We start from the raw sequence: 13201 nt of genomic DNA on the forward strand, positions 1-13201 counted from the left end.
AACATCCTGTATGATAGCAACATAGGCCATAGAGTCATACAGCATTAAAAACAGGCCATTCACCCTGACCATCAAGTATCTGTTGACAGGAATCCAATTTTATTTTACCTCCAGATTCTAGTACTCATCTACACACTACATGTAATTTACCGCTGCTGTTTATCTGACTAGTTTGCGCACCTCTGGTATATGTGACGAAAGTGGATCATCTATAAGAAATCCAGACAGTACGATGATTTTACGTAATCTTCATGCAGATAATACCAGATGTCAAGATTGAACTAGGGAGCTATGAGACAACAGCTTTACTAGTTGTACCACCGAGCCTTCTAACCCAACTCATCCTCCTTGACTTCTCTGCTGCCTTTGACACAATTGTCCATATCCATCAACTCTAATGACTTGAATGCACTTACCTGTCTTCACTTTAATCTAACCATTTGTAATCAGATAACCACCTGCAGGTATATCCTGAATCTCACCAGTGTCTGTGGTGTCCTCCTGAATCTATCCTTGGCCTCTACTACTTGTCATCAGCATTAAAACCTGTCATCGTCATCATTATGTGCCGTATCATCTGATGCAGGTGATCATGGTCTTTGACCATGATTGTGCCTAGCAATTTTTTCGGCAGAAATGGTTTGCCATTGCCTTCTTCTGGGCAGTGTCTTTACAAGATGGGTGACCCCAGCCATTATCAATAGTCTTCAGAGATTGTCTGCTTGGCATCAGTCGTTGCATGAACAGGACTTGTGACATGTACCAGCTATTCATACGACCATCCACCACCTGCTCCCATGGCTTCACATGACCTTGATCGGGGGGCTAAGCAGATGCTACACCTTGCCCAGTGGTGACCAACAGGCGAGTGGAGGGAAGTAGTGCCTTGCACCTCCTTTAGTAGAGACTTATCTTCTCCCCACCACTCCACTAAAACCTATAACTACATTAGTAGAAGTCACTACATCTGTTTCTGCATGAATAGTTGTGACATTCATCTTCACCTTTCTTCATCACTCTACTCCCTCTAAATTGTCTACAGATGACTTGTGCAATATATAGCACTGGTTGTGCAGAAATTTCCTTTACTTACGATGTTGCTAAAATTCCCTTTCACCAACGTTGTTTCTTTAGCCTCTGATTCCATCCCTTCTCTCTGACCGTCCAAACTGAACTAAGCCATTTGCAACTTCTGTGCGACATCTTGTCTCTGAGAATGGCTTTGGATCATGAAGTTGCAACATCACTTAGACCACCTGGTTCCACCTCTAAAACACCAGTCTGATCCGGATCTGCTGCTGAAACTGTTATCTACCTTTTCTTTTCTTACCTTTGGACCACAATTTTAGTACACTCCTGGCCATCTTCCTTTACTGGATTCTTCATAAGCCTGAAGTGATTGAAAACCACACTACCTACGTCAAAACTGACACTATCAAATCCCACCTATAGCACTTTCTGCTCCTACAACTGCTGGTCATCTCCAAATTCTGTCCTAGGCAGGTTTGCCTTCGGCATTCTTTTTTCTTAAATTTCATCACCTATCTCCCCTTCCTCCTTTATGGTGATTCTTGGTTTATCTCTCTTTCTGGAGAATGGAGTTGAGAGGGATAATAAGGCAGTCAAGATGGAACAGCAGAGCAGACCCGATGGGTTAAATGGCCTAATACTTTTCCTATGTCTGACGGTCTTCTCAGCTTCTGAAAGTGACTTAATATTTCCTTGCAGCTTAGCATCAAGCTCAATTGGCTAACTCTCCTTAAGCACTTAGAGATATTTTCTTGTGTGAAAGGGACTCCATAACTTCAAAATTGTTGTTAAGGATTCTTAGGGTCATCACTGGAATGCCTAAGCTCAGTACACCAGGCAAATACCTGATCAATCAACTCAAAGTGGGAGCGGATACTAATGTATATTTTATTAAGCATTATGGCAGGCACTTTTCAGAGAAGGTGTTTATTACCCATCCGAGCAAATGGCGTGTTTCTGTGCTGTGAATTCTTTCTATTTCTTTGCATATAATGGGGCAAGGAGGACTTCAGTCCTGATGTTCTGCATATTATTTACAACACAGCAACTGATGTGTTGTGGGAATGTTATGATCGCTGTAAAACCTATAAAGAAGAACTGCCTGGCAAATCTCTTTTATTTTGCAAGGGGCAGCATTGTGTGTCATTTCTACAATAATGATGATATCAATTGCTAGTGATGCAATGGCACGTTGAACATGATTTGCACATTTGCAAACAAAATGAAAAATGGCTTGCCAAACATGGTGTTGTTAATGCAACATGTCCTTGCAACCCTTTATTCTGTTAGAATAAAGCCATTTTGAGGTGGAACTGTCTTTTTTCAAGCCAGCTTTTTTTTTGCAAAAGCAGCTCGATAATTGTTTCTCTGACAATCTCACTAAAGCCATTTAGTTTGTGTAGGTGTCTGGCTGGCTGAGACTGAATTTCAATGGTTCAGAAAAATGTTGTAGGAACAGAGCAGCCTTAAAAGTGCACAGTAAGTCTGTTCCCATTGAGACATTTTATCTTATCACCATGTACGGTTTAGAAGGAGAAATACAGGACCAAAGCACACACAGCCTTCAGAAATATATTTACTTTGTTTTATTTCATATACGTACATCATACTTCAGTGAGAAGAGCTGGAGAAGCTGTGTAGGCAAACACTTTCTTGGACTTATGAGAACATCTGTATTGCACTTTAAAATGAGAAAATAAAATCACAAGAGTGAGTTAATGTGGTATTGCTTATGTGTGTGGGTGCATGCTGTACCCAGATCATACTTAGAGCATTATTTATTTATATTGCAGCACAGCTTGCAGCAAGATGGAAGCATACATTTTATTTTCTTCTTGTATCAGGAAGGGATGGTAATCTAAAGCCACACTGGTGTGACTTTTTTAATGTTTAGGTTTTGTCCCTTCATGTTTTAAGAGTTGAAGTTAGAGTCCAGTATCTTGTCCTGTTGAAGGCTGAAACCCTGTTACTTTACTTTTCAAAATATCTCTAAAATGTTCTGTTGTGATACAGCACATTGATACATAATGGCAAGGTTAATATTTCTGTTATAAAACAAAACTTGGGTAGGAAAAATAAAATACTTATTTGAATAGATGAACTTCCCTTCAGTAAATGTACCATTGAAAATTATGGCTCAAAGGAGGCATTTTCACATTAGAAATAACTTAAAGAAAATTTTGCACCAACAGAAGTTGGAGAAAGTTTAAAAAAAAATTACTAAACACTTTCTTTACAAACTTGAAAAGCCGGGTCGACTGTTGAAAGTTAGGCACTGTTGAGCTTGAATGATTTGATCACTGGGGGTATTTCCACCATGGATATCCTTCCATGGATCGCAATGAGATTTCTACATGCTTAGTTTGCTAAGCTTTGCAGTCATTCACTCGGCAGGAATTTTGCATTGTTCTGGGACTAATATGGGGTTATTGTTTACTCTGGGCCAGCAAATAGTCATCTCTCTCTTTTTCTCTCACTCACACTTCCCTTCTTCCCTCTCACTCTCTCTCTCTCTTTCTCTTCATCTGTGACTGATTACAAAATAACTCTGGAACATTTTTCAGGCACCCACTTCTTTTTAGGTTGAATTAATACCCTGTACGGATGCCAACTTGCAGCCTGATGATTTAAACTTCAGTGGTGGCTTTTGGGTAAATCTAGAGGAGCCATGTATATAAAATGGCCCACTTTACACCAGAAGCATATAGCACTAGAATAAAGTCCCTGCAGCTATTAGGGAAAAAACTGGATTGTTTTTTTTTTGTCATTTTATAAGGAAAAAGAATTAAATCCTTTATTTTGAAATGATAAACAAAACAGTGGATTGTTATTTTAGTTCAAATTCACACTATTGCCAATTAAGGGAACATGTTTTTGTTATTTCAGGTATCTAGGTGGATTAGACCATTTCTGTTTTTGTAAACTGCATTAATTAAAAATCTGGAGGTTGCACGATTTATTGAATAAGTAGTTTTCTGATTCCATCAAGAATGCTTTTACTACTAAGTTGATTACTGATTTGCTTTTTTTTAAAAAAAGGACAACTTCAGTATCCATCGTTGTTGTCTTGGTGAAGGAGTGCTGGGCTTACCGGTGCAATAAAATGGTAATGTTCAACCAAGCACTATTGTTCCATCTTTCCCACAGTCAAAGTGAGGTCTCTGAGCCAATTGCTGGTGTTGCGGTTTTTGCTTATTGCTCAGAGGAGACATTCTTGTCAAGACAGAAATTGGTATTTATGAAGAGAACAATATTTACTGTTGTCCAGGTCTCGCAGGTTGGGAAGGTATTCCTGCCCTTTGAGGGTGATATATGTCCTGCTGCTGCCCCTACACTGAGACATGACTTCATTGCTTGTATAGCTTGTGCTGATATTTGTGAGTGCAGTACCTAGTGATTAATCATGTATCACCCTTTTCTCTGAAGTATTTGAATCACACTGCACTGAGCTGCTCACGTGTTATTCAGAAAGAATGCTGTGGACAAGCAAAAGACCTTACAAGGCATGTTTTTTTGTGGAAAAGAAAGCCTTTTAATGCTTGTCCAGCCTTAGATAATTTTATTCACTCCTTCAAGCCCTCTCTTTATTTCCCTTGCACCCAGAGACCAGTTTTTAGGGGATGGGTTGATAGCTTCCCAGGGCTTGGGCCTTTTGTTGTAGCCCGAGACAAATATATCCAGTGAAGGCTTGAACCCTTGTGCAATAAAGTATCTTCGACATGTTGCTAAGAAATGGTTAAACCGCTCTTGCAAAGGAAGGGTGCAACCAATTGTGCCAAGGTATATCTGGACCACACAGCTAGATTGAAGATGAATATCCCCACTTTATGTAAAAAAATCATTTATTTTCAAAGGGCATTTCTCAGGCTGAACTTGGCTAAACCCTTGTGGTCACACCTCTTTGAAAAGGTTTTGTTTCGCCCGTCAATTGGTATTCAAACCAGGACAGCATTTCTGTTTGCCCAACTTTGCTGCCGTTTTCATTTTAATTTGCACCTGTTGTGCAGTTGTTGGAAAGGCAAGTGCAGGCCCGCGGATTGTACAAAGATCATATTATGAGTAGATATGCGCAGCATAACCTTTTTTTGTCTGGCTAATATTTTTAAAGAATATTTTAACATTACATTTAAAGGACAAACCAATATATCTTCCAAAAGCTGCAGATATCATGCCCTGAAATTGTTAATAATAAAAAAAAGATTTCAATGTTGTACGAATTCATGAGGGCAGGATTCTAAACCTGATACAACCAAAATTCTGTTCCTGCCACTCTGTATAATCTGATAGCTGGCAAGAGCTACTTGAGATAGTTCGGCTGATAAAACCAAGGGATTTCTCTATTAAAGAGTGAAGCCTGAAAAGAGTTGGGATATTTTTCTCTTGTTCCTTCTTCCCATGATGTCATATAGCTGAGCGGCTTGGCTTTGAGCATGTGTATTTGCATGCAAGTGTGTCCATTTGAGTTTCCTGTGAGCTGGGTTAAACAGTTTCTGGCAGTGTTATGTCTGCATATGTGTATCTGATGGTATGTTTCTTCAGCTAAACTAATGCCCCTGTGTTTATTACACTAATCTTTCTTGTTTAGTGGCAAAGTGGACAATTTATGTACTACCATGCACACTGAATGACTGGAAAGGCAGACTAATGCAGAAGCAGCCACCTTCCATTCAGTTCAAAGACCTTATTTATAAACTGTCTATTTTAAGGAATGCTAGTGTGAGTGCATCAGATCTGTGTGGAAAAATAAACTGGTTTATTTTTGCTCTTGACTTGTTCTGACAGTTGAAACATGATTTGAAGCATAATCTGCATGTTTTGCCAGTGTTCTCAAAATTTTGTAAAGGAGATGGACAATCGTTATAGCCTGGTTAGAGGAATTCATTTAAAAAGACATGGTCATGCGGTCCAAATGCAGGAAATGTTCAGCATTTTGTAGTTCACTTCATGAAAGCTATGGTTTCAAATACCTTTTTTTTAAAATCCTAACCCTCAGATCCTCTATTTCCTTTTTTCTGTTGCAGTTTTGAACTATGAGAATGTAGTGGATACGGGTTCAGAAACAGACGATGAAGACAAGCTTCACATTGCAGAAGAAGACAGTATTATAAATGCCCTGGACCGAGATTCCAGTCCGGTGACTATGCCCAACCACAATTCTTCCCCACATGGGAACCAAGTATTGTTGCCAAGAGAGGATGAAGAAAGTGAGAAGAGAGATTGTGTCATGGACCACACCTGGCACAGCAGGGAGACACTCCCAGTCTCAATACATGGTACTGGTGAGTCTATCTTTTAGACTAGTGATAGGATCACTGTTCCAAAAATATTAAAACACATGATGTTGGCATTACACAAAACTCATTCCAATTAATTTGACTCAATGCACTGTTTAAACAGTGGAATGAGCTAAAGATGTTTTATATTCTAAATTTTGCAGGTTAAGTGATGATTCAATCACTATCATATATTGAATTTTGTGACACCCTTCAGAAGCTAATGCAACTTTGTAAATGAGTTAAACTCATAAAAGAGCCCTGTTAACATTTTTATGCATCTTTCACTTACCTGGTGTGGATTTTAATTAAAGAATAACATGAGGGAGGAGTACAGATTGTAATTATTGTTTAATTATGGGGAAATAACATCACTTTATCATCATGCCTAAGGCCTGTAGTTTGACACTGGTCCCTATGAACTGACATGAAAAATTCATTGCTGATATTTCCTGCCAATCAAAGATCTACATACTCTTATATATAGTGAGAAGAGGTCAATGTTCAAAATAAAATCTTCACGATCTTGGGATCCTCATGCCATACAGTCGAACATTAAAACACTTTTATTTCCATTTATTCAATATCGACAATATTATTATCCCGTGTATTGATGCACGCCTGCTTTTGGCATTCAATGAATGTCAAATACTTGATGTCAAGAAGGTGTATGCTGCATTTTCTGAGTATTCACTTCAAATGTGCTCAACTTCCTGGTCTGTGAGATGAATGCAACATTCAGAAAATCATGGAATTATTATGCACAGAAGGAAGGTGTTTAGTTATCAAGTCTTTGTGATGTCAGATGCATTTCTTGGTCTTTCTTCACAGATCTGAAATTATATTCCTTCAAGAGCTTCTCTATTTCTCAGTAGAAATCCTAACCGATTCTGTTTCTATCATCCTGCAGGCAGTGAATTCCAAATCATAGCAATTCAGTTTTTTAAAAGAAGTTCTTCTTCACGTTCACACTACTTTTTGTCTCCATTTTAAAATATTTCTTGCATGGCCATTTGCAGCAGTTGTTGGGACAGAGCAGTAATTCCCAACCTGGATCCATGGACTCCGTGCTGAATGGTATTGGGCCATGGCACTAAAACAGTTTGGGAACCCCTGGAGCTGCTGAGCCCAAGTTCAATAGCTGAATTTGAATAATTCTCACAGCAGATTGTTTATAATCAAATCTGTTAAACGTGGCATTTTTACATACTCAGACTTTGCCTGCTTTTGTTTACTTGTCAGCATTCTGTGGTAAAATATAGAGAGAGACATTGAAAAATACATCACAGAGGCAGGCCATTTGGTTCATGGCAAAACATTTAAACTGCCTGCTCCCTTCAGCCTACACCCAGACCATAACCCTCCATGCCCCCACCATCCATGTACCTATCCAAACTTCTGTTAAGTGTTGAAATCAAGTTTGCATGCACCACTTGCGCCGCTGGCAGCTCACTCCACACTCTCATGATCCCTAAGTGAAGAGGTTTCCCCTCATGTTCCCCCTTTCACCTTTCACCTTTAACCTATGACCTCTGGTTGTTATCCCACCCACCCTCAGTGGAAATCTATTTCTTATATAAATAGAAATATATTTATATATATATTTAAAATGTACCAATTTTGGGGATTCTTTTAATGTGCTGCTGAGTTATGCCATCTTTAAGGATTAGCTTGGGAAGATACTTCTGGTGAGGGAAAATACAAATGCAAATAAATGAGCATATTTTCAGACTTTACAGGAAGACATTGGGAGTGGAGAGGTGTGGTAATAAAAATGTACTTAGTGATAAAAGTCTGTCCCATATTATGTACATGATGTAATAATGTAGGACAAACCCTTATCATCAAGGTTACTTTTATGCTACCCATTGAAAGAATATAATGTAGCTACAAGAAAATCTCTTGCTAAAGAATCTGACATTTTTTCCGTTGAAGGTAGTGAATCTTCAATGGAACAGTTCACAATGAGTCAGAAGAGACATTTTCTCACCTGGAATTTATAGCACCGAAAATCCCATTCAGCATACCAGTCTATGCTCAACACAAGCTTATTCCCCTATAATTGGTTCCTTTGACCCTGACATGCGTTTGTTTCATTGTTTCATTGAGGGTTGGCACAGTAGCGTAGTTGTTAGGACAACACTCTACAGTACAGACAACCTGGGTTCAATTCCAGCCACAGTCTGTAAGGAGTTTACATTCTGCCCGTGACTGCTTGGGTTTCATAAAAAAAATAAATATTCATCTATTTCCCAAGGCCTTGTGTTGAGCTGCACCCTGAACGTTTAATGCTGCCTTCTTCAATTCTTTTTGTAAGGTGGAAGGTGGCATGGGATATGAGCTGTAGGTCAGACCAGGATAGGCATTTAGATCACTGATAAGCATGGACAAAGGGATGCGAGCCATAACTGCAGGACATACATTAGACCAGGGGTTCCCAACCTTTTTTATGCCATGGACCATTACCATTAAGCAAGAGCTCCATGGACCTCAGGTTGGGAACTCCTGCATTAAAGAGAGGATATAAAATATACTGCCTGTGAAACTTATATGTGGGAATTCTGAAAGGTAAGTGCAATGCTAGGATTTTAACACCTGAAGCAAGTGTGACACAAACAAGAAGAAATAGCTTAGTGATGTTAAGCACCATGGCAGGATTATTTGCTTAAAAGTCCTTTGTGCTTTTGGCGCATGGGTAAGGACAAGATGCCACAGAGCATGCTTTTTTTCTCCTTTTATCCCACTGAACCCTTTAATCTTGGGACAATTGTTGAGCTGTCACCATTTAATGATATGGTGAGGCTTTAGTTAATCCAGATCCTATTTTATAATTAATGGTCTACCAAAGTCAATCCAGAAGTACAGTAATATCAATAGAAAATAAAGTCTCTTTGACCAACAAGATCCCAGATAAAATCATCATATTCATGCTCCAGTAGCCCTTCAGAAATCTGGAGATATACAAAGCTGAAACATTTGGCTTTCACGCCAGGGATATGAATGGTGAAGGCCTGGATGATTTTATCTGGGATCTTGTTGGTCAATGAGACTTTATTTTCTATTGATATTACTGTACTTCTGGATTGACTTTAGTAGACCATTAGTACCCTTCTCATTTATGCCAGATAAATCAATTACCACTACCTTCTTGCTGATATTATGTGCAAAGGTTTATTGAAAAAAGCCTTCTGATGGAATCTTCAGTGATTCTCTGTTGAAATCATCATCATCATCCCTATATGCCATGTTGTATGACGTAGGCGATCATAGCCCCAAGACCATTACTGTTCTCGGCAAATTTTTGCTATTGCCTCGTTCCTGTACAAGACGGGTGTCCCCAGCCATTATAATACCTTTCAGAGATTGTTTGCCTGGTGTTGGTGGTTACATGACCAGGACTTGTGATATACACCAGCTGCTCATATGAACATCAACCAACTTTTCCCATGGCTTCACATTACCCTGATCGGCGGGTGGGGCGGGGGGAGTGGAAGGAAGCTAATTGACCTGTGGACTAGTGAAGGGAAGGAGCACCTTACATTTCCGTTGATAGAAATGTATCTCCATCCTGCCACCTGTTCTGTTGAAATACCGAGGTCTCTCTCCCTGGCTATCCATCCCATAGGATAATGATGGTTCCTTTCAGTCAGTCAGTGGGGTGGTACCCCACTCCTCAGAAAGGAATAGCGTGTGTGTGAGTAGATTTTAGGTGAGTAGGGGGTTGCCCAGGTCCAGACCCACCCTCTCGACATCCCCTCCCAGATCCAGCGGCATGGTGGGGTCCAAGACGGCTGGGGGAAATTCTGTTGCAATGAATGGCCAGACCAAGCTTCGATGCAAGGGATGCCCTTTCTGCACTTCACGGCACATGTTTGCTAGATGGCTGTTGACCCTATGAGAGGGTTCATCCGCCCTTTGACAGGTCTTGTTTTTCGTCCTGCAGGGTGTCTAGCCACCCTCCTCACCAGGCAAGCCTGGTGGGGTAGCCTGTTTAGTCGCTGACCACCTGACCATGCGACAGGTAGTACGGGGTTACATGGTACCAGTAGCACTCAGACGAGTGACCTGACCAGAGATATACCGAGGTATAAATGCGGTGATTACTTTGTTATCCACGCTCTTGTCCTTTTTGCCCCTTCTGTGACTTAAAATTATGGTCTAGGACTGCTGAGATCAAGATTACAGTGTCTGACTTCTCTGTTTTTCCCAGTGCTCAGTTTAACTGAACTATGGCCTTGCCTAATGTAAGAGCCAGTCTTCAGTTAACCAGCCACTGACTTGGATGAGTGCGACTTCCTGTTGGAATGTCGACAAGGCTCAGAGCTGTCCACTGCTCTGCAGACCGCCCAGAGATCAGGATCCACCATTGCATTTATCTGGTTATCACCAACGTCAAGTATCCTGCTTTTACAGAAGCTCCTGCAGAATAAAAAAAAACTGCTGACCTCTCAGAACTGTACCTCTGTGAGTGTCAGCATTTACAGGAGAGCAAGGGGAAACAGAACTTTCAGTTCATGCCAAGAAGCACTCCTAAACAGCATTGCCATTGCATGCAATAAGATTACAAAACTTCAGTACTTTTTAAAAGTGGGTTTCCTAATTGTGCTATCCTTGACTACCATTTTAAGAATGTTCAAGAGATTGACCGTGCACTTGCAACAAATGCATGAGGACAGCAGGAGAATAAGATTTTTTTTCCGCAAAGCAGCAACTTATTCAGTTTTAAATAAGCTGACAAATGTCATCTGCAAGTCTGGGCACCTGAAAACAAGGAAGTAGGTGTCCTGTGGGATATTTCGTAACCACTTTTTAAAAAAACTCAGCGACAGCAGGGCTGATTGCTCTAATCTTAAACCTTAGTGCACTTGTCATTGGGGAGGGTTAGAGGAGACAGCTCAGTCTAGATGGACCTGTGATTACAGGAACCCACCATATTGTCCTCTTCTTCCTCAAGCAGCTAAGCAGAAGTTGGTGCAGATTACATCTGCTTTGATCTTAGCCTTATCTGTGCACGGTCAGCTATCTTGTCTATTTTTGAAATAAGTGCTAACATTTGTGAACAGCCTTCAGTCGATTCAGGTTGCATGAATTTTCCAGGTACATCTCTGACTCGGGCAGTAGAATTTGGTCATAGGAAATACTAGTAGTTAAATTTGCAAATAGGAAATGTTAATTCCAAAGGGAGCACTCTGTGACACTCTGCTTCTGGTGAATGAACAGAAAATGGTGCGCTATGTTTGGACAATTTCCAATACACATTCCCAGCATGCAAGTATTCTTGCTCAGAGAGTGAAGCTGGACTCACTCCCTAAATGTACTGTAATTTTGTACTTCAAATAAAATCTGTCGATGTAGAACCAAACGAATATCTGAACATTCAGCAATTGAACCTTTGGTAAATTATACCAGTCTGGATATTAGCTGCATTTACCTCTTATTTTCATAAAACATAATACTTCTGCTAGCCAACATTAATTCCTATGCACGATATTGGAATGCCACAGCACAGGACTCCTGATTAAAGTTTGCACCCTTGCCCCAGGGATTTCACTTCAGTTACATGTCCTTGATAATTGCATGAAAAGTCCTGGAACTTTTTTTGAGAACACCCAGCAGAAGAACATTTGACAGAATTAGTAATGGTAGGAGAGTTACACTTCAACACAAAAATCAACAATATTTTGGGTTGTAAATGTAAAGCTGTGGATCACGTGCTTGGTATTGTGAATCTAATAATTCACAACCACTCACAGCTTTAATCTTTGCACTTAAAAATGTCAACTTTTTTAAAAAAGATTCATCACTTGACCAAAGAGGAATCACAATTACATTCATTATTACTTGAAAATGTTTAACTGTTAACAATAAAGTTAAAATGTAATAAAGAAATAACAGAGAGTGGTAGAAAGATAAATATGTTTAATTAGGGTAGAAGATGATTGCCAAAGGAAATGCAACTCCTATGGAAGGCACTAACACTTCTAAATTAATCTTTTATATTGAATCCTTTTCATGCATCTAATGAGAATAATGATTCCTAGTGTTGTTAACATTAGGATGTAGGAACATGGTCCAATCCCTGTCCCTTTTGTTGCAGAATGAATTATATGTTACAAATTAAGTCATATGGCATGAGCTTGGGTGTCATCTATAAATGTATGTTGTTGGTTTCACTACTGACAACTGAGAAATGATCAGAAGTTCTCCCTATGTACTATTTCTACTACAATGCAACATTAACTACCTATTTCAGATGTTACTGGACATAAAGCACTTTGGAACATTTGAATCTTGGTTTTATTAAGAGTAGAAAACCAAACTTCAGACCAACAGTAATGTTTTCAGACAGTGGCTCTTTGACAGGAATTCAGATGATATTAATAAAAACTTTATCTATCTTGTATTATTGTCCTGTTAAAAACTTCCTGTTCCATCTTGATATTGTAATGTTGGCAGTTGAATATTTTTATTCATCAAAAGTTTCAGTTAAACTTTTGAGTTCTATCTACACTTCTCACTCTACATAATTTGCTGCCATATCTTAAGATCCTTCTCTGAGGAAGTATCAACACCGCATGGTTTTGAAGTTGTCTGCGCAAGCTAATCTGGAGGTTAAACACAGAAAACACTTTCTCTCATTATTGTCAGGATTTTTGAATTAAGTTGCACTCTTTGAGATCTCCCACTGGTCCTTAAAAAACATTTACAATGTCAATACAATTATTTTTTAATAGTATTATCTAAAACCTTAAGTGGATAAGAAATAAAAAGATTGTAAAGCAATGTTTTATAGGTAAAACAGTCTTCTTATTTTTTTAAATAATTTTCTCTGTACTATCTCTTTTAGTTTTTCCTGTGAAGATTCTAATCAGCTTGACTTTTATGTACAAGTTCAATGC

At 39.3% G+C, this 13201-nt stretch overlaps 1 protein-coding gene across 3 annotated transcripts in view; it reads left to right on the forward strand.

Annotated features, from left to right (window-relative positions):
* zeb2b (zinc finger E-box binding homeobox 2b) overlaps positions 1–13201 on the forward strand; it is a 149441-nt gene that overhangs the window by 99881 nt on the left and 36359 nt on the right. For 2 of the 3 annotated variants that reach the window (XM_063048612.1, XM_063048610.1), the window contains exon 3: positions 6051–6308. In XM_063048612.1, coding sequence (XP_062904682.1) covers positions 6051–6308 — 258 coding nt within the window. The remainder of the gene's footprint in view (positions 1–6050; positions 6309–13201) is intronic. The other variant, XM_063048613.1, reaches the window with a different exon arrangement.

The sequence above is a fragment of the Mobula hypostoma genome, chromosome 5, assembly GCF_963921235.1.
Source record: "Mobula hypostoma chromosome 5, sMobHyp1.1, whole genome shotgun sequence".
Taxonomy (NCBI): Eukaryota; Metazoa; Chordata; class Chondrichthyes; order Myliobatiformes; family Myliobatidae; genus Mobula; species Mobula hypostoma.